A 27,830-nucleotide genomic window follows, 5' to 3' on the forward strand; every position below is an offset into this window, starting at 1 on the left:
GGGATGGGGGGCTTAGGGAGGAGGAGAGCCCTTAGTGCACTGCAGAGGGATGGGGATGGGAGGCTTAGGGAGGAGGAGGAACCTTAGTGCACTGCAGAGGGATGGTGGTGGGGATGGGGGGCTTAGGGAGGAGGAGAGCCCTTACTGCATTGCAGAGGGATGGTGGTGGGGGGCTTAGGGAGGAGGAGGAACCTTAGTGCACTGCAGAGGGATGGTGGTGGGGATGGGGGGCTTAGGGAGGAGGAGAGCCCTTAGTGCACTGCAGAGGGATGGTGGTGGGGGGCTTAGGGAGGAGGAGAGCCCTTAGTGCACTGCAGAGGGATGGTGGTGGGGGGCTTAGGGTGGAGGAAGAAACTTAGTGCACTGCAGAGGGATGGTGGTGGGGGTGGGGGGCTTAGGGTGGAGGAGGAACCTTAGTGCACTGCTGAGGGATGGTGGTGGGGGTGGGGGGCTTAGGGTGGAGGAGGAACCTTAGTGCACTGCAGAGGGATGATGGTCGGGGTGGGGGTGGAGGGTTTAGGGTGGAGGAGAGCCCTTAGTGCACTGCAGAGGGATGATGGTCGGGGTGGGGGTGGAGGGTTTAGGGTGGAGGAGAGCCCTTAGTGCACTGCAGAGGGATGATGGTCGGGGTGGGGGTAGAGGGTTTAGGGTGGAGGAGAGCCCTTAGTGCACTGCAGAGGGATGGTGGTGGGGTGGGTCTGGGATCTGTGAGGTATGGGATCTGTGAGTTATGGATCTGTGAGTTATGGGATCTGTGAGGTATGGAACCTGTGAGGTATGGGATCTGTGAGGTATGGAACCTGTGAGGTATGGGATCTGCGAGTTATGGGAACTGTGAGTTATGGGAACTGTGAGTTATGTGATCTTTGCGTTCTGGGATCTGTGAGTTATGGGACTTGTGATGTATGGAATCTGTGAGTTATGGGACCTGTGAAGTATGGGATGTGTGAGTTATGGGATGTGTGAGCTATGGGATCTGTGAAGTATGGGATGTGTGAGTTATGGGATCTGTGCGTTATGGGATCTGTGCGTTATGGGATCTGTGAGTTATGGGATCTGTGAGTTATGGGATCTGTGCGTTATGGGATCTGTGAGTTATGGGATCTGTGAGTTATGGGATCTGTGCGTTATGGGATCTGTGCGTTATGGGATCTGTGCGTTATGGGATCTGTATATGAAACCATTAGGACGGATACTGTGGGTATGGCAGAGTGTAGGAGAAGATCTATAGCTTATCATCTGTTCACAACACACACACACACACACACACAAACACACAAACACACAAACGCACACAAGCATAGGTCATTGCATAGCCTGAAGCATAGGTCATTGCATAGCCTGCTGGTTCTGCAACAGCTAGGAGGCATCATGGTAATTTCATAATGTAGGTGTATTGATATCGGTGTGGGACAAGTGGAGGGTTACAGGGAGGTGGAGGACGGGTGGATGAGAGGGAGTGGAGGGATGGAAGATAGGAGGGGTGGAACACGCACATGCACACACAACCCCCCACCCCACACACAACCCCCCACCCCACTCCACACACACACACACACACAACCCCCCACCCCACTCCACACACACACACACACACACACACACACAACCCCCCACCCCACACACACCAAGTACTGCACCTCAATCTCACCTGGCAGAAGACAGGCTTGTATCTGTCTGAGAACAGGAGGGTCAGCTCTTCTGAGTCGTACTCCTGGGGCAGCCGGTCCACACAGAGGCACTTAGAGTGGAGGTGGTGACCCGCAGTCAACTGGTTCACATCTGTCCATTGGACCATGACCGCACGGCCCCCCTCTGGTCGCCCCAGCAGCTCCGACCGCGCCCTCGACGCTGAGTCCTTCTTCATGTATTCCACGAAGCCGTAGCCCTTGGAGTGTCCGGTGAGCTCGCTGTAGACCAGGAAGCAGCGCTCAATGTTTCCGTAGGAACGGACTAGGTCCTCCAGCTGCTGGGCAGTAAAGGTATGGGGCAGGTTGGTGAGGCAGAGCAGACTGTCTGTGGGCTGGAGCTGCACCGTGATGTCCCGGCTGCGCACGATGCTCTGGTGGAGGGAGCGGATGGCATCCTGAGCCTGGTCACCGTTCAGCAGGGTCACAAATGCTGGAGGGACACGGATAGGGGCGCACAGAGACAGGGACGGAGACAGGGACGCACAGAGACAGGGACGGAGACAGGGACGCACAGAGACAGGGACGGAGACAGGGACAGGGGGACACAGAGACAAGGACGGAGACAGGGTACATGGATGCACAGAGACAGGGATGGAGACAGGGACAAGGACAGAAATGCACCGAGACAGGGACGGAGACAGGGTACATGGATGCACAGAGACAGGGATGGAGACAGGGACACGGACAAGGATGCACCGAGACAGGGACAGAGACAGGGACACACAGAGACAGGGACGGAGAAAGGGACATGGACACAGAGACAGGGACGGAGACAGGGACACGGACGCAGAGACATGGACAGGGACAGTGAGACAGACATGGACAAGGAGACACAGACATGGACAGGGAGACAGACATGGACAAGGAGACACAGACAGGGAGACACAGACATGGACAGGGACATGGACAGGGAGACAGACATGGACAAGGAGACACATACATGGACAGGAAGACACAGACATGGACAGGGACATGGACAGGGAGACACAGACATGGACAGGAACATGGACAGAGACACAAACAAGGAGACACACAGCCAGAGAAACACAGAGACACGCATAGAGACACACAGAGACGCACAGAGAGAAAGTCCCACATTAGCTGGGAGCAGCCTGGAAATAATCCACTCACTGACAGACATATTTAACCTGCCTCTAAACACACATTGACAGAACAGCATGCTAGATCACTATGACAGGGGAGGCGCTTACAACATCACAGGCCAATAAACATGGCTAATCAAACCTGAACCCTTTCAAACGAATGCTAACAGCCCGAAACGACGGTCTGCCCCCCCCCCCAACATGGTCCCCCTCGCCGACACGCCCGTGCAGTGATTCATTGGCCATGAAATGAGGCGGTAATGAATTGATATGGAATGTGTAGCGTAGCTATAATATCCCTCAGCCGAGTGAGGGCTGTAGTGATAGCAGCTTCTGTCTGACAGACTGACCAGCTGGCCAAAACACGTGACTGCTGATTTAAAAATACATCTAAATAAACTTCATTTGTGAGTGCTGGTCATCTTCTTGTAAACTAAATGATTGTTAAACCTGCTAAACATTTATTGTCTGTGGTAGGTCTGTGTTGAATATTCAGTTTAATTTAGTTGAATTTATTTGCACCAAAGAAAACATGTGATAATGTCACGGCTGTTAGAAGGAGCGGACCAAGATGCAGCGTTTTCGTAGTTCCACATATTTATTTCACCAGTGAAACCGAATGCAACAACTAAACACTTCAAAATATAAACAAAACAACAACCATGACGCAGGAGGATCAAATACACTCACAACTAATTATCACCCACAAACACATGTGAAACAAACAACTTAAATAGGACCTCCAATTAGAGACAACAACAACCTGCTTCCTCTAATTGGAGGTCATGCCAAACAACACCAACATAGAAATGCAAAACTAGAAACTGAACATAGACATACAAAAACAGACAAACACCCCCTGTCATGCCCTGACCTACTCCACCATAGAAAATAACCACTCACTATGGTCAGGACGTGACAGATAAACACCAATACAGGTATAAAAATGTATAAACAAATGGTGTGCAGGTGTGGTTGGAAGCCCAAGGGCTGTTAAAACAGATAACAAAACCTAATGATTATAAACGAACTGATCAGTAAAAAAAATCACTGAGTGGAAGAACTATATCTAAATCTTTTTAATTTTTTTATTTAACCTTTATTTAACTAGACAAGTCAGTTAAGAACAAATGTTTATTTACAATGACGGCCTAGGAACTGCCTTGTTCAGGAGCAGAACGACGGAATCTTTCATGGCTATCAGCCTCTTGCAGTTGACATCTTTTGAAGCAGAGCAGAGCCAACACTATCAAGGCCTGTTGCATTTATCCTAATGCCCTTCCAGCGTTCTGAGAACGTTGTGCTAAGTGCAACAGGATAGAGACTAATACTGGCATTATCAGGAGAGAGATTTGGGTGCTGTCGAGTTATGACTAAGGATTTGAGAGACACCGGCACAGTTTAGCAGTGATCCCACTGATGTCTGATGTAACGGAGGAGCTGAACCCAGAGCACTAATGTGATTCCAGGATTGTTCTGTCAGATAACACCAGAGAGGAGCTCTCTCCCACGTCCCACCCGTCGGCTGCTAGAACTCCCAGCTCCATGTGCACATCTTCACATTCCATTAAAGCGTTAATACACGCCGCCCGCCATCCTGCCCTGCAACCGCCCGCACAGAAATCAATTAACTCAACACTCTAATACTCAAACTGCATAATGGATCTAGTTCGCTGAGCTGAGACGGTAATCTGGTTATACTGCGATAAGTACAGTAACATCCCACTGAGAGTAGCCTGTATGATGTCTTAGGCAGACTTTATGCCCCCTCTGAAGCTTTCCCTCTCTTTCTGTGTTTCTCTTTCTCTCTTTATTTCTCTCTCTCTCGTTCTTTCTCTTTCTCTCCCTTCATCAAGCAATACACTCCAAGAAGTGGTGGCTTATTAAATGGAGCACCGCTGCTCAATATTTTCTTCAAGTGAGAGAGTGGAGTGGAGGAATGGAGGGGAGGACAGCTCAAAGGTCTTAAATAGCTTACACAAAAATCTTATAATACTGAGGCGTTCCAGAAGCTGCTGACAGGTTTTCAGGTTAAACGTTTCTCTCCAAAATACAAAGAGGCTCTTAATTACAGGGCTTGGCTTCAAAACGCAGTGATTGAATTGTGTATAAGGACTGTGTATGGCAAGAAGAATGTAAGGAAAGAAAGACAGAGGGAATCTGTTGTGGAATCATCTCAAAGCTTACAATTCTACATACCATGTTTCCTTGTGAAGTCGCTAATTAAAAACACAGGACACTAAGGAGGACAGCGGCTGTATGATGGCTAAATCACATTGTGTAGAACACAGGGCTTTGTTCACCTACTATGCTCCTGTCAATACCGTACTGGAGATGACATCCTCTCTGTTTCTTCACTATGGCCATGTTTGTACTCCATGTACCCAACAGATGGTATCACAGGATGGGAACATGCCCCAACCCACATTAACATTCCTCTTCGTCCACATCACCGAGAACTTGTCATGGACCAACACCACCACTCATGTCAAGAGGGCGCAACAGCGTCTTAATTCCTAAGGTGGCTGAAGAAATTCAGTATGCCACCCCGCGTCCTCTCCAAATATTACCGCTGCACCATCGAGAGTGTCCTGACCGGTTACATCACGGCCTGGTACGGAAATTGCTCCATCCGCGACCGCAAGGCCCTCCAGCGGATGGCGAAGACGGCCCAGTTCTTCCACCCATCCAGGACATCTACATGAAACGGTGCCTGAGGAAGGCATGCAGCATCATCAAGGACCCCACACACCCCAGCCATACTCCAGTTCTCTCCCTTACCGTCGGGCTGACGATATCGGAGCATGAGGTCTGATACCAATAGGCTCAGAGAGTTTCTATCTACAAGCCATCAGACTGCTGAACACTTGAACTGGACTGACCACCTGCTCTGATTCTCCACATCTTAGCACACAACACAACTGCTGCTACCAGACTCCTATTATACTGCTATATTTATATACTTGCCTCCGCTCACCCCCTCCCTTCCCCAAAACACATGTAAATATTGGACTAAAATATTGGACTAAAACATTTAAACATTTAAACGTGTTAACCTCTCTGGGCTAGTTGAATCCCGTGGCGCGTTATTCAAATACCTTAGAAATGCTATTACTTCAATTTCTCAAACATATGACTATTTTACACCATTTTAAAGACAAGACTCTCGTTAATCTAACCACACTGTCCGATTTCAAAAAGGCTTTACAACGAAAGCAAAACATTAGATTATGTCAGCAGAGTACCCAGCCAGAAATAATCAGACACCCATTTTTCAAGCTAGCATATAATGTCACATAAACCCAAACCACAGCTAAATGCAGCACTAACCTTTGATGATCTTCATCAGATGACAATCTTAGGACATTATGTCATACAATGCATGCATGTCTGTTCAATCAAGTTCATATTTATATAAAAAAACTGCTTTTTACATTAGCATGTGACTAGCATGTGACTAGCATTCCCACCGAACACTTCCGGTGAATTTACTAAATTACTCACGATAAACGTTCACAAAAAACATAACAATTATTTTAAGAATTATAGATACAGAACTCTTCTATACACTCGATATGTCCAATTTTAAAATAGCTTTTCGGTGAAAGCACATTTTGCAATATTCTAAGTAGATAGCCCGGCATCACAGGGCTAGTTATTTAGACACCCATCAAGTTTAGCACTCACCAAAGTCAGATTTACTATAAGAAAAATGTTATTACCTTTGCTGTCTTCGTCAGAATGCACTCCCAGGACTTCTACTTCAATAACAAATGTTGGTTTGGTCCCAAATAATCCATTGTTATATCCAAATAGCGGCGTTTTGTTCGTGCGTTCAAGACACTATCCGAAAGGGTAAATAAGGGTTACGAGCACGACGCATTTCGTGACAAAAAATGTCTAAATATTCCATTACCGTACTTCGAAGCATGTCAACCGCTGTTTAAAATCAATTTTTATGCAATTTTTCTCGTAAAAAAGCGATAATATTCCAACCGGGAAATCGTTTTTTATTACAAAGAGAGTGAAAGTAAAAGCATGCTATCCCCTCATGCACGAGCCTCAGTCTGATGGCCCTCTGATAGAGCACTTGCCAAACGCGCTAGTGTGTTTCAGCCTGGGCCTTGAATTACGTCATTCAGCTTTTTCCCGGGTTCTGAGAGCCTATGGGAGCCGTAGGAAGTGTCACGTCATGCCAGAGATCCCCTGTTTTTGTTAGAGATGATCAAGGAGGGCAAGAAATGGTCAGACAGGCCACTTCCTGTAAGGAATCTTCTCAGGCTTTGGCCTGCCAAATGAGTTCTGTTATACTCACAGACACCATTCAAACAGTTTTAGAAACGTTAGGGTGTTTTCTATCCAAAGCCAATAATTATATGCATATTCTAGTTACTGGGCAGGAGTAGTAACCAGATTAAATCGGTACGTTTTTTATCCGGCCGTGCAAATACTGCCCCCAAGCCCCAACAGGTTAACCCTCGCAAGGCTGCCGGCCCAGACGGCATCCCTAGCCGTGTCCTCAGAGCATGCGCAGACCAGCTGGCTGGTGTGTTTATGGACATATTCAATCAATCCTTATCCCAGTCCGCTGTTTCCACTTACTTCAAGAGGGCCACCATTGTTCCTGTTCCCAAGAAAGCTAAGGTAACTGAGCTAAACGACTATCGCCCTGTAGCACTCACTTCCGTCATCATGAAGTGCTTTGAGAGACTAGTCAAGGATCATATCACCTCCACCCTACCCGACACCCTAGACCCACTCCAATTTGCTTACCGCCCCAATAGGTCCACAGATGACGCAATTGCAATCACACTGCCCTAACCCATCTGGACAAGAGGAATACCTATGTAAGAATGCTGTTCATCAACTACAGCTCAGCATTTAACACCATAGTACCCACCATAGACCCTGGGTCTCGACCCCGCCCTGTGCAACTGGGTCCTGGACTTTGACGGGCCGCCCCCAGGTGGTGAGGGTAGGAAACAACATCTCCACCCCGCTGATCCTCAACACTGGGTCCCCACAACGGTGCGTTCTCAGCCCTCTCCTGTACTCCCTGTTCACTCAATCATCAAGTTTGCAGACAACACTCCAGTGGTAGGCTTGATTACCAACAACGATGAGACGGCCTACAGGGAGGAACTGAGGGCCCTCGGAGTGTGGTGTCAGGAAAATAACCTCGCACTCAATGTCAACAAAACAAAGGAGATGATCATGGACTTCAGGAAACAGCAGAGGGAGCACCCCCCTATCCACATCGACGGGACATTAGTGGAGAAGGTGGAAAGTTTTAAGTTCCTCAGCGAACACATCAAGGACAAACTGAAATGGTCCACCCACACAGACAGCTTGGTGAAGAAGGCGCAATGGCGCCTCTTCAACCTCAGGAGGCTGAAGAAATTTGGCTTGTCACCAAAAACACTCAAACTTTTACAGATGTACAATCGAGAGCATCCTGTCGGGCTGTATCACCGCCTGGTACAGCAACTGCTCCGCCCACAACCACAAGGCTCTCCAGAGGGTAGTGAGGTTTAAACAACGCATCACCGGGGGCAAACTACCTGCCCGCCAAGACACCTACAGCACCCAATGTCACAGGAAGGACAAAAAGATAATCAAGGACAACAACCACCCGAGCCACAGCCTGTTCACCCCGCTATCATCCAGAAGGCGAGGTCAGTACAGGTACATCAAAGCTGGGACTGAGAGACTGAAAAACAGCTTCTATCTCAAGGCCATCAGACTGTTAAACAGCCATCACTAACATAGAGTGGCTGCTGCCAACATACTGACTCAAATCTCTAGCCACTTTAATAATAAAAAATTGGATGTAATAAATGTATCACTAGTCACTTAAACAATGCCACTTTATATAATGTTTACATACCCTCGCTCATCCATATATTCTAATTAATTCCTTTACACTTGTGTGTATAAGGTAGTTGTTGTGAAATTGTTAGATTACTTGTTAGATATTACTGCATGGTCCGAACTAGAAGCACAAGCATTTCGCTACACTCGCATTAACATCTGCTAACCATGTGTATGTAACCAAAAAAATGTAATTTGATTTTGACTATAAATTGTGCCGTCCTGTATTATACTTATGCTAAAAATTTTATTATATTCTATTGAGGCATTTACTTTATGTTGGTATTCTGATCTTTTATTAATTCTTATTGTTGTTGCATTGTGGAGAAGGAACCTGTAAGTAAGCATTTTGTTGGACAGTATATACCATGTGTATCCCGTACAAATGACTAATGAACAGGCAAGGCCCAGCTAGAAGGACAGTCCCAGAGTTCAGACCATGGCTGTAACACACACAGATGATTTGTTTTTCCTCTTTCCTTTTGTTGCCGTTGGAAGCTCAAACTAGGCCCTGCCTGCAGATTTACAGCACGTCTATTAAAGGAGCATCCACTATAGGCAAAGCCAAGGTTCTTCTGTCTCTCTGCAAACACACACAATCTGGATATAAACACAGAGATGCAACAGACACGTGTCAACAGAACAAAGTCAACTCGAGTCTAACTCTTTCACAGCAAGAATTCATGTTTTCTCTCTACAACCTTAGCCCTGGCGTCTCCTTCTCTCCCTCCCTGACAGCTAACATAAAGCTCAGAGAGAGAGAGAGAGAGAGAAATGTAATTGAATTGAGAGAGCGAGTTATCGCAAACTGATCATCAGAGCAGCACTTTAATTTGCATCTCTCCTCAGCGACCCTGGCCTAAAGTATTGTGTTCTGCATAGGAACCACACACCCACACTCTTCACTCAGCCCAATCACTTACTGCTGACCCCCAGCTCCAGCCCCTTTAGCCCCCATCCTCCCTCAGCCTCTCCTTCCCCCCAGCTCCAGCCCCTTTAGCCCCCATCCTCTCTCAGCCTCTCCTTCCCCCCAGCTCCAGCCCCTTTAGCCCCCATCCTCCCTCAGCCTCTCCTTCCCCCCAGCTCCAGCCCCTTTAGCCCCCATCCTCCCTCAGCCTCTCCTTCCCCCCAGCTCCAGCCCCTTTAGCCCCCATCCTCCCTCAGCCTCTCCTTCCCCCCAGCTCCAGCCCCTTTAGCCCCCATCCTCCCTCAGCCTCTCCTTCCTCCCAGCTCCAGCCCCTCTAGCCCCATCCTCCCTCAGCCTCTCCTTCCCCCCAGCTCCAGCCCCACTAGCCCCATCCTCTCTCAGCCTCTCCTGCCTCCCAGCTCCAGCCCCTTTAGCCCCCATCCTCCCTCAGCCTCTCCTTCCCCCCAGCTCCAGCCCCACTAGCCCCATCCTCTCTCAGCCTCTCCTGCCTCCCAGCTCCAGCCCCTTTAGCCCCCATCCTCTCTCAGCCTCTCCTTCCTCCCAGCTCCAGCCCCTCTAGCCCCCATCCTGTCTCAGCCTCTCCTTCCCCCCAGCTCCAGCCCCTCTAGCCCCCATCCTCCCTCAGCCTCTCCTTCCCCCCAGCTCCAGCCCCTCTAGCCCCATCCTCTCTCAGCCTCTCCTTCCCCCCAGCTCCAGCCTCTCTAGCCCCATCCTCTCTCAGCCTCTCCTGCCCCCCAGCTCCAGCCCCTCTAGCCCCCATCCTCTCTCAGCCTCTCCCAGCTCCAGCCCCTCTAGCCCCATCCTCTCTCAGCCTCTCCTTCCCCCCAGCTCCAGCCCCTCTAGCCCCCATCCTCTCTCAGCCTCTCCCAGCTCCAGCCCCTCTAGCCCCCATCCTCTCTCAGCCTCTCCTTCCCCCCAGCTCCAGCCCCTCTAGCCCCATCCTCTCTCAGCCTCTCCTTCCCCCCAGCTCCAGCCCCTCTAGCCCCCATCCTCTCTCAGCCTCTCCCAGCTCCAGCCCCTCTAGCCCCCATCCTCTCTCAGCCTCTCCTGCCTCCCAGCTCCAGCCCCTCTAACCCCCATCCTCTCTCAGTCTCTCCTGCCCCCCAGCTCCAGCCCCTCTAGCCCCATCCTCTCTCAGCCTCTCCTTCCCCCCAGCTCCAGCCCCTCTAACCCCCATCCTCCCTCAGCCTCTCCTTCCCCCCAGCTCCAGCCCCTCTAACCCCCATCCTCTCTCAGCCTCTCCTTCCCCCAGCTCCAGCCCCTCTAACCCCCATCCTGTCTCAGCCTCTCCTGCCTCCCAGCTCCAGCCCCTCTAGCCCCATCCTCTCTCAGCCTCTCCTTCCCCCCACCTCCAGCCCCTCTAACCCCCATCCTCTCTCAGCCTCTCCTTCCCCCCAGCTCCAGCCCCTCTAGCCCCCATCCTCTCTCAGCCTCTCCTGCCTCCCAGCTCCAGCCCCTCTAACCCCCATCCTGTCTCAGCCTCTCCTGCCTCCCAGCTCCAGCCCCTCTAACCCCCATCCTGTCTCAGCCTCTCCTGCCTCCCAGCTCCAGCCCCTCTAACCCCCATCCTGTCTCAGCCTCTCCTGCCTCCCAGCTCCAGCCCCTCTAACCCCCATCCTCTCTCAGCCTCTCCTTCCCCCCAGCTCCAGCCCCTCTAGCCCCATCCTCTCTCAGCCTCTCCTTCCCCCCAGCTCCAGCCCCTCTAGCCCCATCCTCCCTCAGCCTCTCCTGCCTCCCAGCTCCAGCCCCTCTAACCCCCATCCTCTCTCAGCCTCTCCTGCCTCCCAGCTCCAGCCCCTCTAGCCCTCAGTCTCTCTCAGCCCCTTCAGCCCCCATTCATGAGTGGCCAGAAAGTGGCGTACTCATTCCACAGCTCGTTCCACTGCTTCCCTACCTCCCTGCCACATAATTTCCATCAGTCACTTTTTCTCCCTGCATGTAACACTAAGTCAATCCTTCTCCTCCTCTCTCTCTTCCCTCCTCGGCTATGCTAGTCTGATGTCATTAGAGTTTAAAAAGTCCCTGAATAGCTCTCTGAACCATATCATAGAATCTAATGCCCATGCCACCACAACCTGAAAATATCACTCCACCATCACACCAGAGACGACTTCCTTCCCCTTCGTGTAGAGAATGAAACTAGCCTGTCTATATGGTCTGTTAACCACAATAACACTCGAGAGAAGTAGAGAGGACACATATGCCATCTGCTCTGTAATTTAGACTGTCAACAGTGTCAACAGTGTTAACAGTGTCAACAGTGTTAAGGCCAGTGATGGGAAATCCACAGCTCAGGTCAGGGGGACAGTAAACTGTTGATGCTACAGCAGTCAGACAAGAGACTGAGTGAAAACGTAGTCTGTTCAGGACCCCTGGGCTATGATAAACCTGGTAGTGTACGGGCAGAGTCCTGAAGGGAGAATCTCTCTGGAAGTATTATTTATGAAGTGAAACTTAAGTATTCGCTCTGCTAGTAATGTAAACACCAGGATTCAGAAGTGGGTCAGATATAATGATGGGTCATATGAAGTAAAGAGATCCCACACACAGTACAGTTGCCCTCATAGATCAGATATTGCCTGTATTTTATTTTACCTTTATTTAACTAGGCAAGTCAGTTAAGAATAAATTCTTATTTTCAATGACAGCCTAGGAACAGGGGGTTAACGGTCTGTTCAGGGGCAGAATGACAGATTTGTACCTTGTCAGCTCGGAGATTTGAACTTGCAACCTTTCGGTTACTAGCCCAACGCTCTAACCACGTATATGGCAGGTTAGCAACGTAATCATTTGGTCTCGGAGGTCTCTGTGCGCTGTTTGTACCTGTTGACTCTGATAATCTGTCACTGGAACTTTCCTCTCCCAATGATAATAATTAACAGTCAATAAGCCTTGACTAATTCCCAAGGTTTGTAAGACACTGGGTAAAGAATAATTAGGCAAGGACTCGGCTTTCTGCAAAAGGTCTGTACAGTTTATTCAGAGAACGTTCTGAGGTCCAAATAACAAAGACATTCATTTTATGCTAACTCTCCACTTACGCACATACCTCCACACAAACAGTAGGTGAGTTGTATCCCTCCCTGGAGTTCTCATCACTGTTAATCCCTATCCAGTGCTGTCTGTTCCTTTCCCCTGAGATTAGAGAGACCTTGAAGGTTACTCCCTGTTTTCTCCTAAGTCTCTCCAGGTCGGGTCAAACACATGTCTACAGTTCCCTTAGTCTAACTAACACACACACACACATTTCCCTTCCTCCCGGGTCTTCTACTAGACCTTATGGGACTTATGTTCAGTACTTTAATTATTCATTACACATGCTACATAACTATTAATTACTAATCAGTTACGTTTCAGGGATGGATTCTTTGTTCATTTACCTTTATTATATAATTCCCTTATCATAACCCACTGCAAACGGTCAGCGCAGTGTGTGGCTGGATAGATGGGGATGTTGTGTGTGACTCAGTGGTGCAAGTCAGACTCAACACACACACCTGCTGTTTGTAGAGATAACACCAGAGAGGATGATAGGGCTGGGTGTGAGACTGCCAAGTGTTCCTGTGACAACTGTTGTTTTGTCACTATCATTACCAATACTGGCTTCATCACCATCATCCTCATCATTACCAATACAGGCTTCATCATCATCATCTTCTTCATCATTACCAATACTGGCTCCATCGTCATCATCATCATCATTACCGATTCTGTCTTCATCATCCTCATCATCAGCATCCTCATCATCATTACCAATACTGCCTTCATCATCATCATCATCATTACCAATACTGGCTTCATCGTCATCATCATTACCGATACTGCCTTCATCATCAGCATCCTCATCACCAATAATGCCTTCATCATCATCATCACCGATACTGTCTTCATCATCAGCATCCTCATCAACATTACCGATACTGCCTTCATCATCATAATCATCATCATCATCAATACTGCCTTCATCATCCTACTCATCATTATCATAAGTTACATTACTGTCTTCATCATCATCGATACTGCCTTCATAATCATCATCATCATTATCAATACTGCCTTCATCATCATCACCTTCTTAACTTTCAGTTAAAACACAGACAGGCTCTTTAGTTTATCAAGGAGAGGTGTTGTGAAGAGGTCGAATAGCTTAATTAACGACCTGCACAGCACTAAGGCTATTGTTACCTATTTAAATGGCTCTGTCTCAGGAAGATGAAACAATAGAAGAAGACAGAGCCCTATAGGAGAACTCTCAGGTTTGATTTCCTGGGTCCAAACAGAGCTCCATCAAATACTATGAAACTAGGAGCAGTGTCATGAAGAAGCAAATCAATTAGACAGCGGAGTGTGACACGGAGTAAAACACAAATCCCATTGTTTTGTACAGGTTGAGATAATAGGGACTTAACAGGGAACACTTGGCAAACTATGAGTTGGCTACTTAATGGGATCAATCCAAACAGAACATATCTATCACATAGCACACACGGCTTGGCATGGGCACGGCCTGGCATGGGCACGGCCTGGCATTGGCACTGCTGCCCTCATTTACAGCTACTGGCTCACACAGAACAGATGGACAGATGACGATGGAGACAGAGAGAGGGAAAGAGAGACAGAAATAACAAGAGGGAGAGATGGGGAGAAAGAGAGAGAAAGAGAGATCTGCCTGCAGTTGTCCTCAGGGGCAATTACAGGGCTGAGAGATCTCAAGTGGTATTGTCACTAAGAGCTGAGTTATAGACAAGTAGACCCATAATGGCTCTATCTATTAAGGAGAAAACTCACCAGACCGATTGACAGTCTGCACATTACGGGCCATTCGTTGGCTGTTCGTTGACTTGCTTTCGGTGCTGTGTGCTAGAGGGACCACCCACCCGTTTCTTCTATTTCTACATTCCATTCTTTTACTTTTAGATTTGTGTTGTGAATTGTTAGATACTACTGCACTGTTGGAACTAGGAACACAAGCATTTCACTACACGCGCAATAACATCTGCTAAATATGTGTATGTGACTAATACAAGTTGATTTGATACATGTAGAATCAGTTTGCTAAGTACTCTGGGCCGGCAGACGCTTGACAATCCTACCGGTCTGTCTGTGCCTTTAGTTTTGTGGCAAATTTCCAGGAGTCAAAAGAGATGACAATTTACATCTAAAGGCTTTAACACATTTAGATAAAGAGTCTGTTGATATTATACAATAACAGGGAAAAGGTCTAGTCAGAACATTGCCCTCTCAGAAACAGATGTGGTTCTGTAAACATTTAGCATCTTTAGGTCATTGGCTAGTAGAAACCGCATGGATGTGGAGCTTCAGTACATTGGGTTATATAATGGGATGTTGCAGGCTGCCAGATACACGGCCGGCCCGCTCATTATGCAGCCGCTTATGGCGGTAGATTGACGAGGGTGGCAATTTCTGAGCAAAACTCACATAATTCTGCCCTAAACCAAAGACAATTTCTCTTAACCAGTGGCTTATGGGCTTTTTAGGTGAGCGCTGATGCCGTCCTTTGATAAGCAGTGCCGACTTTGTCAAAAGCAGGGGCACAAAATATTTTGCTTGAATGGCAAAGACCGGACCTGGCCAGATAGGATACAAGTTGTCCTTCTTCAGAGATGTAAGTGGTGACACAAGCAATGTACTTGACTTTCATAGCACACTGTTCCTTCTCCTGTCTCTTTACAGTGCCTCTTCCTGTCTCTTTACAGTGCCTCTTCCTGTCTCTTTACAGTTCCTCTTCCTGTCTCTTTACAGTTCCTCTTCCTGTCTCTTTACAGATCCTGTCTCTTTACAGTTCCTCTTCCTGTCTCTTTACAGTGCCTCTTCCTGTCTCTTTACAGTTCCTCTTCCTGTCTGTTTACAGTTCCCCTTCCTGTCTCTTTACAGTACCTCTTCCTGTCTCTTTACAGTGCCTCTTCCTATCTCTTTACAGTTCCTCTTCCTGTCTCTTTACAGGTCCTCTTCCTGTCTCTTTACAGTTCCTCTTCCTGTCTCTTTACAGTGCCTCTTCAAGTCTCTTTACAGTTACTCTTCCTGTCTCTACAGTTCCTATTCCTGTCTCTTTACAGTTCCTCTTCCTGTCTCTTTACAGTTCCTCTTCCTGTCTCTTTACAGTTCCTCTTCCTGTCTCTTTACAGTGCCTCTTCCTGTCTCTTTACAGTTCCTCTTCCTATCTCTTTACAGTACCTCTTCCTGTCTCTTTACAGTGCCTCTTCCTGTCTCTTTACAGTGCCTCTTCAAGTCTCTTTACAGTTCCTCTTCCTGTCTCTTTACAGTTCCTCTTCAAGTCTCTTTACAGTGCCTCTTCAAGTCTCTTTACAGTGTCTCTTCAAGTCTCTTTACAGTGTCTCTTCAAGTCTCTTTACAGTTCCTCTTCAAGTCTCTTTACAGTTCCTCTTCAAGTCTCTTTACAGTGCCTCTTCCTGTCTCTTTACAGTGCCTCTTCAAGTCTCTTTACAGTTCCTCTTCAAGTCTCTTTACAGTGTCTCTTCAAGTCTCTTTACAGTTCCTCTTCAAGTCTCTTTACAGTGCCTCTTCCTATATCTTTACAGTGCCTCTTCAAGTCTCTTTACAGTGTCTCTTCAAGTCTCTTTACAGTTCCTCTTCAAGTCTCTTTACAGTTCCTCTTCCTGTCTCTTTACAGTTCCTCTTCCTGTCTCTTTCACAGTTCCTCTTCAAGTCTCTTTACAGTCGTCTTCCTGTCTCTTTACAGTTCCTCTTCCTGTCTCTTTACAGTTCCTCTTCCTGTCTCTTTACAGTTCCTCTTCAAGTCTCTTTACAGTCCTCTTCCTGTCTCTTTACAGTTCCTCTTCCTGTCTCTTTACAGTACCTCTTCCTGTCTCTTTACAGTTCCTCTTCCTGTCTCTTTACAGTTCCTCTTCCTGTCTCTTTACAGTTCCTCTTCCTGTCTCTTTACAGTCCTCTTCCTGTCCCTTTACAGTTCCTCTTCCTGTCTCTTTACAGTTCCTCTTCCTGTCTCTTTACAGTTCCTCTTCAAGTCTCTTTACAGTCCTCTTCCTGTCTCTTTACAGTTCCTCTTCCTGTCTCTTTACAGTTCCTCTTCCTGTCTCTTTACAGTTCCTCTTCAAGTCTCTTTACAGTCCTCTTCCTGTCTCTTTACAGTTCCTCTTCAAGTCTCTTTACAGTCCTCTTCAAGTCTCTTTACAGTTCCTCTTCCTGTCTCTTTACAGTTCCTCTTCCTGTCTCTTTACAGTTCCTCTTCCTGTCTCTTTACAGGTCCTCTTCCTGTCTCTTTACAGGTCCTCTTCCTGTCTCTTTACAGGTCCTCTTCCTGTCTCTTTACAGGTCCTCTTCCTGTCCCTTTACAGTTCCTCTTCCTGTCTCTTTACAGTTCCTCTTCAAGTCTCTTTACAGTCCTCTTCCTGTCTCTTTACAGTTCCTCTTCCTGTCTCTTTACAGTTCCTCTTCCTGTCTCTTTACAGTTCCTCTTCAAGTCTCTTTACAGTCCTCTTCCTGTCTCTTTACAGTTCCTCTTCCTGTCTCTTTACAGTTCCTCTTCCTGTCTCTTTACAGTTCCTCTTCAAGTCTCTTTACAGTCCTCTTCAAGTCTCTTTACAGTTCCTCTTCCTGTCTCTTTACAGTTCCTCTTCCTGTCTCTTTACAGTTCCTCTTCCTGTCTCTTTACAGTTCCTCTTCCTGTCTCTTTACAGTTCCTCTTCAAGTCTCTTTACTGTTTCTCTTCATGTCTCTTTACAGTTCCTCTTCCTGTCTCTTGACAGCTGAACATGACTCCTAAACATCCTATACGAATAGAGTGATCATAATCAACTTGCAATTTAAAGGAACCTCTTGAACAGTAGAGAAATACTGAAATTGTCAAATAATGAAATCTGTGAATCTGTGAAAACACAGGATGAAGGTAGAAAGACTACTCCCTAGGGAATCCTTAGACAACAACTCACCATAACAAAACATAAAGAGCATTCTAACAGGGAAACCAGACCGGCCATGTTGTATGTGCGTGTGTTGTATTTCACGAACATACAAACACACGTGGATGTTTGAAAGATGAACAAGGAGAAACTAATCAAAGATAACCAACTACAAACTAACTCACATTCCCTTTTTATCTGTGGATTAACCGTCAGAATAGAGAAACACTACATTTTGTACGACTCCAGGTCAAAATTCTACAAATATCTATAAAAAAAAGCACCGTATGCATTTCAGGTAAAATAACAACCCAATGTTTATCTCCCAGGATGAACTAGTTAGCAACAGCAATCTAGCTAAATGACCATGATCGTTTGTGTTTCCACCTGTCCCCAAATAAATTAAGTTGGTTCACAGTTGGTTTTGGTATTTTAACCTGCATTTCAAGATCACATCTGGTGGGGATAGACAAAATCAACATGTGTGTGATGGCGCACGTGGATGCACGGCCAGTGGAGCTAAGGTATAATGATGGTCCAACCACAGATTTCAAAAGAAAATGACTGCACAGCACATAGGTCATATGCACCACAGAGGCTTAGTGTACATCAGAGACAAACATTCATGAAGTCGCTGATGGGACTGTGTGGGCCGTAGTCCATTTTGTGTCAAGTACAAAGCTCTGGGCCAGTTAGCTTTGAACCGTGCAGGGCTCCTCTATTACCCCAGTGTCTTCATTATAGGGACAGTGCGGCTCACACAAAAGGCCCATTGTGTGGCCAGGATTCCTCTGCTGACCCCTTCCATTGTCATCCCAGTGGACAGTTCCGGAACGCCGCACATACCTTTGGAATTCCGAATTCCACTCCGGAGCACTCTATGGAAGCTCTATGGCTGGCCTGGCTGGGGTTTTATCCAACACCAGTGGGATGGGAGGCCAGGTAGTGACCAATGATGTATACAAACCCTGGGTTGCTGTTTCAAGGACAAAATTACATGTATTTTAAGTATTTCTGTTGTTGTGGAGACAGTAACAGTACGTTCTAAAAATATATGTTTAGCTCACATATTAAAATTTAAAAGTATGCATTATTACTTCTGTAATAGAATACCTTTCTATAGCTTCCAAAATATATTTTACGGTGGAGGAGTTGAAAGATGGAGGTACGGTGGCTTCAAAACCGCGCCCCCTGTCAGTCATCGAGTGTATATATAATATATTGGTAATGATGGATGGTAACTGTTAAATTAACACCAAAACACTCCGTAACGAGGTGGTCTTAAAGGGATAATCCACCTCAGAAATAAAAATCATGAAACTCCTAGCAATTTAGTGAAAGCCTATGTTCTATCAGTGGGTAAAATAAAAATGTTCCCCATGATTTAACTTCTAAGTGGTTCATCTTTGAAATCAGGAAATCGTGTAGTAATGCTTCATAGCTACATAATTCTCGTCACTAGAGCTAGAGGATAACACACTATCACCAACTCCATATTAATGCCCATCATTTTGGAATGAGATGTTCCACGAGCAGGTGTACACATACTTTTGGTCATGTAATGTAGCCAGAGAGGGCGCATTGCATTGTGGGTTTTGTAGTCCACTTGAGCTGCAACAGATGCCTGGCTCTCATTTGCACTGAAGTGAGAGCGGAGTAAAGTTAACATTGGGGATAAAGAGGGAGAAATACTTTCATTCCCTAAAGAAACTACTGAGAAATGGACAGAGAGTGACATACACACGCATGCAGAGAGTCATTGCCAAACACATTTTCAGAGACACATTCCGGGCAGACAGTCAAACACTCTTACGGAGAGCTACACCCACACACGCGCATGAATGCAGGCACGCACGCCATGCACTCACACACACACACACACACACACACACACACACACACACACACACACACACACACACACACACACACACACACACACACACACACACACACACACACTAATATGCCCTAAATTACTTCAAGTTTCTATATGGTTGCAGATCTGATGTCAGAGATGGAGCAGCCATACATGTCAATGAGTGCTAATAGGAAGCTAATAACCGACATACACATGCTTACATTGATGTTTGATTAAACACACCAGCAGTCCTCTCTCTCTCTACTGTAGCTAGCCTCCTCCAGGCAAGAGACTGGTTTGAAAACCTAGACAGGAGCTTCCTTTGAATTTACTCTCTGTTGTTTTGTTCAAAGGAATCATCACACGACACGTCTTGCTAGCCAATTCTCATTCCCAGGAATTCTCAGAAATGCCCCACTTATTTCACACATAGGGCAAACCAAGCCATCTGTGAGATACAATCAGCACACAATATATTATATGACAGTGATTCTTTCCCATGAATAAAAACACGGCCCAATAAAATCACCTTAAAATCTGTATCTAAATTCCCCCAAGAGGTTGATGAAATGTACATCCCATACAATAGATACTACATCCAAAAGAAACATGGTGTTTAGCTAATTCAGCATGAAGTAGGCAGACTGTACACATACTGTATATACATGCAGAGCTGTGGACTCGAGTCACATGACTTGGACTGGAGTCTGACTTGAGTCATGAATTTGATGACTTGAGACTCGACTTGATAGAAAATCAAATAACTTGACACTTGACTTGGACTTAAAATTATCTGGCTATGTTTTGTAACAAATGTGCAACAAATCAAATCAAAAAGTATTGGTCACATACACATGGTTAGCAGATGTTATTACTAGTGTAGCGAAATGCTTGTGCTTCTAGTTCTGACAGTGCAGCAATATCTAACATGTAATCTAACAATTCCACAGCAACTACCTAATACACACAAATCTAAGTAAAGGAATGGAATAAGAATATATACATATAAATATACGGATGAGCAATGACAGAGCGGCATAAGCAAGATGCAATAGATGTTATAAAATACAGTATATACAGTTGAAGTCAGAAGTTAACATACACTTTAGCCAAATACATTTAAACTCAGTTTTTCACAATTCCTGACATTTAATCCTAGTAAAAATTCCCTGTCTTAGGTCAGTTAGGATCATCACTTTATTTTAAGAATGTGAAATGTCAGAATAATAGAAGAGAGAATGATTTATTTCAGCTTTTATTTATTTTATCACATTCCCAGTGGGTCAGAAGTTTACATACACTCAATTACTATTTGGTAGCATTGCCTTTAAATTGTTTAACTTGGGTCAAACGTTTTGGGTAGCCTTCCACAAGCTTCCCACAATAAGTTGGGTGAATTTTGGCCCATTCCTCCTGACAGATCCGGTGTAACTGAGTCAGGTTTGTAGGCCTCCTTGCTCGCACACGCTTTTTCAGTTCTGCCCATACATTTTCTATGGGATTGAGGTCAGGGCTTTGTGGTGGCCACTCCAATACCTTGACTCTGTTGTCGTTAAGTCATTTTGCCACAACTTTGGAAGTATGCTTGGGGTCATTGTCCATTTGGAAGACCCATTTGCGACCAAGCTTTAACTTCCTGACTGATGTCTTGAGATGTTGCTTCAATATAGCCACATAATTTCCCTCCTCATGATGCCATCTATTTTGTGAAGTGGACCAGTCCCTCCTGCAGCAAAGCACCCCCACAGCATGATGCTGCCACCCCTGTGCTTCACGGTTGGGATGGTGTTCTTCGGCTTGTCTCCACCTTTTTAATCAAAACAAAACAATGGTCATTTTGGCCAAACAGTTATATATTTTTGTTACATCAGACCAGAGGACATTTCTCCAAAAAGTATGATTTTTGTATCCATATGCAGTTGCAAACCGTAGTCTGGCTTTTTTATGCCGGTTTTTGAGCAGTGACTTCTTCCTTGCTGAGCGGCCTTTCAGGTTATGTCGATATAGGACTCGTTTTACTGTGGCTATAGATACTTTGTGTGACGGCTGCGTGGTCCCATGGTGTTACTATTGTTTGTACAGATGAACGTGGTATCTTCAGGCGTTTGGAAATTGCTCCCAAGGATGAACCAGACTTCTGGAGATCTACAATTTGTTTTCTGAGGTCTTGGCTGATTTCTTTTGATTTTCCCATGATGTCAAGCAGAGGCACTGAGTTTGAAGGTAGGCCTTGAAATACATCCACAGGTACACCTCCGATTGACTCAAATGATGTTAATTAGCCTATCAGAAGCTTCTAAAGCCATGACATCATTTTCTGGAATTTTCCAAGCTGTTTAAAGGCACAGTCAACTTAGTGTATGTAAACTTTTGACCCACTGGAATTGTGATACAGTGAATTATAAGTGAAATAATCTGTCTGTAAACAATTGTTGGAAAAGTGACTTGTGTCATGCACAAAGTAGATGTCCTAACCGACTTGCCAAAACTATAGTTTGTTAACCTGTTGGGGATAGGGGGCAGTATTTGCACGGCCGGATAAAAAACGTACCCGATTTAATCTGGTTACTACTCCTGCCCAGTAACTAGAATATGCATATAATTTATATAATAGATTTGGATAGAAAACACTCTAAAGTTTCTAAAACTGTTTGAATGGTGTCTGTGAGTATAACAGAACTCATATGGCAGTCAAAACCCTGAGACAAATCCTAACAAGAAGTGGAAATCTGATGTGTGGAATCACTTCAAGCCTTGCCATTGAAACACACAGGGACTTATTAATCATTTAGCACTTCCTAAGTCTTCCACTAGATGTCAACAGTCTTTACAAAGTGGTTTAGAAACTGACCCAAAGAGAGGCTTGGGAAGTTGGTCACAGGGGGAGGGCCATTACTACTATGACGCAGCCGCCCATGGGAACCCTTTTGTTCTGAAATGTTTAGTAAGACAATGCAATCGTCCGCCTTGAATATTATTGAAGCTCTGGTTGAAAAAGGCCCTAAAGATTTATGTTATACAACGTTTGACATGTTTGAACGAACGTAAATATATATTTTTTGCACATTCGTGACGACAAGTCCCGCGCGCTCCATTACATTATGAGTAGCCTTCGGAACGCGCTAACAAGAAGGAACTATTGGGACATAAATTATTAACTTTTTCGAACAAAACTACATTTGTTGTGGACCTGGGATTCCTGGAAGTGCCTTCTGATGACGATAATCAAAGGTAAGGGAATATTTACAATAGTATATTTGATTTTAGATGGTTCCAAGATGGCGCTAACATGTATCGCCTAGCCTATTTTTCTGAGCATACCACGTCGTTTATTGCAAAGTGTGATTTCCCAGTAAAGTTATTTTTAAATCTGGCAATGCGGTTGCATTCACGAGATGTTAATCTATAATTCTTTGAATGACAATATTACATTTTAACAATGTTTTCGAATAGTAATTTTGTAAATTGTAGAGCTGATTCACCGGAAGCATTTGAGGGAAAATATTTTCTGAACGTCACGCGCCGATGTAAAATGCTGTTTTTATATATAAATATGAACTTTATCGAACAAAGAATGTATTTATTGTGTAACATGATGTCCTAGGAGTGTCATCTGATGAAGATTGTCAAAGGTTAGTGCTGCATTTAGCTGTGTTCTGGGTATTTGTGATGCATGCTAGTTGCTTTGAAAATGGCAGTGTGATTTTTTTTGGCAGGGTACTCTCCTAACATAATCTAATATTTTGCTTTTGCTGTAAAGCCTTTTTGAAATCGGAGAACGTGGTTCGATTCAGGAGAGGTGTATCTATAAAATGGTGTAAGATAGTCATATGTTTGAGAAATTGAAGTTATAGCATTTATGAGGTTTTGTATTTCACGCAACGCGATTCCACTGGCTGTTGACTAGGGTCCCACGTTTCCAGACAGGTTAACAAGAAATTTGTGGAGTGGTTGAAAAACAAGTTTTAATGACTCCAACCTAAGTGTACGTAAACTTCCGACTTCAACTGTATTATTTCAATTAAAAATCCTTATTTCTAACCTTGTCAATGTTTTGACTATATTTCCTATTCATTTTGCAACTCATTTCATGTATGTTTCCATGGAAAACAAGTATATTTCTAAGTGACCCCAAACTTTTGAACGGTAATGTGCACTGCTACCATCTAGTGGCCAAAATCTAAATTGCGCCTGGGCTAGAATAATACATTATGGCCTTTCTCTTGCATTTGAAATATGTTTTTTAAATTAAAAAAAAATATTTTACCAGTTCTAATGTGTTATATTCTCCTACATTAATTTCACATTTCCATAAACTTCAGTGTTTCCTTTCAAATGGTATCAAGAATATGCATATCCTTGCCTCAGGTGCTTAGCTACAGGCAGTTAGATTTGGGTATGTCATTTTAGGTGAAAATTTAAAAAAAGGGTTGGATCCTTTAGGTTGTAATGACAGGCTACATTGCGCAGCGATTGTGCGTGCGTGCGTGGGGGGGGGGAGGGGGTCGCAAGCTTTGAACCACTGCTTTTTGGGGACCGGGTCAAAGCATTTGAGAACCACTGAGCTAGCAGACAGATTGTTGATTTGCTGTAGAACGGGTGCAGCGCAAACGTCAATTTGTAGGGAGAGAATATTGCCATAAATACTGTATGTGGTGGCCTAGGGAAACCCTTCACATCGTCAAATTCTGACTTTTAGATTTTTTTGTTTGTTCTGTAAACTAATTTTCTAATTCCATTCAGAGAAAAATACCAACATTCAGCTTCAATGTTTCAGAAGAGATTGTCACTATGTGTGTATATATATACTGCTCAAAAAAATAAAGGGAACACTTAAACAACACATCCTAGATCTGAATGAAAGAAATAATCTTATTAAATACTTTTTTCTTTACATAGTTGAATGTGCTGACAACAAAATCACACAAAAATAATCAATGGAAATCCAATTTATCAACCCATGGAGGTCTGGATTTGGAGTCACACTCAAAATTTAAGTGGAAAACCACACTACAGGCTGATCCAACTTTGATGTAATGTCCTTAAAACAAGTCAAAATGAGGCTCAGTAGTGTGTGTGGCCTCCACGTGCCTGTATGAACTCCCTACAATGCCTGGGCATGCTCCTGATGAGGTGGCGGATGGTCTCCTGAGGGATCTCCTCCCAGACCTGGACTAAAGCATCCGCCAACTCCTGGACAGTCTGTGGTGCAACGTGGCGTTGGTGGATGGAGCGAGACATGATGTCCCAGATGTGCTCAATTGGATTCAGGTCTGGGGAACAGGCGGGCCAGTCCATAGCATCAATGCCTTCCTCTTGCAGGAACTGCTGACACACTCCAGCCACATGAGGTCTAGTATTGTCTTGCATTAGGAGGAACCCAGGGCCAACTGCACCAGCATATGGTCTCACAAGGGGTCTGAGGATCTCATCTCGGTACCTAATGGCAGTCAGGCTACCTCTGGCGAGCACATGGAGGGCTGTGCGGCCCCCCAAAGAAATGCCACCCCACACCATGACTGACCCACCGCCAAACCGGTCATGCTGGAGGATGTTGCAGGCAGCAGAACGTTCTCCATGGCGTCTCCAGACTCTGTCACGTCTGTCATGTGCTCAGTGTGAACCTGCTTTCATCTGTGAAGAGTACAGGGCGCCAGTGGAAAATTCTCTGGCAAATGCCAAACGTCCTGCACGGTGTTGGGCTGTAAGCACAACCCCCACCTGTGGACGTCGGGCCCTCATACCACCCTCATGGAGTCTGTTTCTGACCGTTTGAGCAGACACATGCACATTTGTGGCCTGTTGGAGGTCATTTTGCAGGGCTCTGGCAGTGCTTCTCTTGCTCCTCCTTGCACAAAGGCGGAGGTAGCGGTCATGCTGCTGGGTTGTTGCCCTCCTACGGCCTCCTCTACGTCTCCTGATGTACTGGCCTGTCTCCTGGTAGCGCCTCTGGACACTACGCTGACAGACACAGCAAACCTTCTTGCCACAGCTCGCATTGATGTGCCATCCTGGATGAGCTGCACTACCTGAGCCACTTGTGTGGGTTGTAGACTCCGTCTCATGCTACCGCTAGAGTGAAAGCACCGCCAGCATTCAAAAGTGACCAAAACATCAGCCAGGAAGCATAGGAACTGAGAAGTGGTCTGTGGTCCCCACCTGCAGAACCACTCCTTTATTGGGGGTGTCTTGCTAATTGCCTATAATTTCCACCTGTTGTCTATTCCATTTGCACAACAGCATGTGAAATTTATTGTCAATCAGTGTTGTTTCCTAAGTGGACAGTTTGATTTCACAGAAGTGTGATTGAGTTGGAGTTACATTGCGTTGTTTAAGTGTTCCCTTTATTTTTTTGAGCAGTGTATATATATATATATAGATTTTTTTTTATTAAAGCAACTGCTGGTATTGTTTTCATTAAATAATCATTACTAAAATGAATTTTTATACTGTACAATAATATAGAGTACCAGTCAAAAGTTTGGACACACCTACTCATTCAAGGGTTTTTCTTTATTTTTACTATTTCCTATATTGTAGAATAATAGAGACGACATCAAAACTATGAAATAACAAATATGGAATCATGTGGTAACCAAAAAAGTGTTACTTTTTTAAATATTTGAGATTCTTCAAAGCAGCCACCCTTTGCCTTGATGACAGCTTTGCACACTCTTGGCATTCTCTCACTCAGCTTCATGAGGAATGGAATGTATTTCAATTAAGAGGTGTGCCTTCTTAAAAGTGAATTTGTGGAATTATTGTGAGGTAGGGGTGGTATACTGATGATAGCTCTATTTGGAAAAAGACCAAGTCCATATTATGGCAAGAACAGCTCAAATAAGCAAAGAGAAACAACAGTCCATCATTGCTTTAAGATAAGAAGGTCAGTCAATCCAGAAAATTTCAAGAACTTTGAAAGTTTCTTCAAGTGCACTCGCAAAAACCATCAAGCGCTATGATAAACATGGCGGTATTCGCCTTAGCAATCTCACTAGAATAAAGACCTCCTCCATTCCTGCCATTATTGAAAGAGATCGTGATACCTCACATCTCAAAATTGGGTTACTTAATGTTAGATCCCTCACTTCAAAGGCAGTTATAGTCAATGAACTAATCACTGATCATAATCTTGATGTGATTGGCCTGACTGAAACATGGCTTAAGCCTGATGAATTTACTGTGTTAAATGAGGCCTCACCTCCTGGTTACACTAGTGACCATATCCCCTGTGCATCCCGCAAAGGCGGAGGTGTTGCTAACATTTACGATACCAAATTTAAATTTACAAAAAAAAAACAACGACGTTTTCATCTTTTGAGCTTCTAGTCATGAAATCTATGCAGCCTACTCAATCACTTTTTATAGCTACTGTTTACAGGCCTCCTGGGCCATATACAGCGTTCCTCACTGAGTTCCCTGAATTCCTATCGGACATTGTAGTCACAGCAGATAATATTCAAATTTTTGGTGACTTTAATATTCACATGGAAAAGTCCACAGACCCACTCCAAAAGGCTTTCGGAGCCATCATCGACTCAGTGGGTTTTGTCCAACATGTCTCTGGACCTACTCACTGCCACAGTCATACTCTGGACCTAGTTTTTTCCCGTGGAATAAATGTTGTGAATCTTAATGTTTTTCCTCATAATCCTGGACTATCGGACCACCATTTTATTACGTTTGCAATCGCAACAAATAATCTGCTCAGACCCCAACCAAGGAGCATCAAAAGTCGTGCTATAAATTCTCAGACAACCCAAAGATTCCTTGATGCCCTTCCAGACTCCTTCTGCCTACCCAAGGACATCAGAGGACAAAAATCAGTTAACCACCTAACTGAGGAACTCAATTTAACTTTGCGCAATACCCTAGATGCAGTTGCACCCCTAAAAACTAAAAACATTTGTCATAAGAAACTAGCTCCCTGGTATACAGAAAATACTCGAGCTCTGAAGCAAGTTTCCAGAAAATTGGAACGGAAATGGCGCCACACCAAACTGGAAGTCTTCCGACTAGCTTGGAAAGACAGTACTGTGCAGTATCGAAGAGCCCTAACTGCTGCTCGATCATCCTATTTTTCCAACTTAATTGAGGAAAATAAGAACAATCCGAAATGTATTTTTGATACTGTCGCAAAGCTAACTAAAAAGCAGCATTCCCCAAGAGAGGATGGCTTTCACTTCAGCAGTAATACATTTATGAACTTCTTTGAGGAAAAGATCATGATCATTAGAAAGCAAATTACGGACTCCTCTTTAAATCTGTGTATTCCTCCTAAGCTCCGTTGTCCTGAGTCTGCACAACTCTGCCAGGACCTAGGATCAAGGGAGACACTAAAGTGTTTTAGTACTATATCTCTTGACACAATGATGAAAATAATCATGGCCTCTAAACCTTCAAGCTGCATACTGGACCCTATTCAACTAAACTACTGAAAGAGCTGCTTCCTGTGCTTGGCCCTCCTATGTTGAA

At 45.2% G+C, this 27,830-nt stretch overlaps 1 protein-coding gene across 5 annotated transcripts in view; it reads right to left on the minus strand.

Moving 5' to 3' along the window:
* raver2 (ribonucleoprotein, PTB-binding 2) overlaps positions 1–27,830 on the minus strand; it is a 145,690-nt gene that overhangs the window by 82,354 nt on the left and 35,506 nt on the right. For all 5 annotated transcript variants that reach the window (XR_003868712.1, XM_029707972.1, XM_029707971.1 and 2 more), the window contains one exon: positions 1,652–2,121. Coding sequence is in view for 4 of the 5 variants with exons in the window: in XM_029707972.1 (XP_029563832.1) it covers positions 1,652–2,121 (470 nt within the window). In the remaining variant the exon portion in view is untranslated. The remainder of the gene's footprint in view (positions 1–1,651; positions 2,122–27,830) is intronic.

The sequence above is a fragment of the Salmo trutta genome, chromosome 22, assembly GCF_901001165.1.
Source record: "Salmo trutta chromosome 22, fSalTru1.1, whole genome shotgun sequence".
In the NCBI taxonomy this organism is placed as follows: domain Eukaryota; kingdom Metazoa; phylum Chordata; class Actinopteri; order Salmoniformes; family Salmonidae; genus Salmo; species Salmo trutta.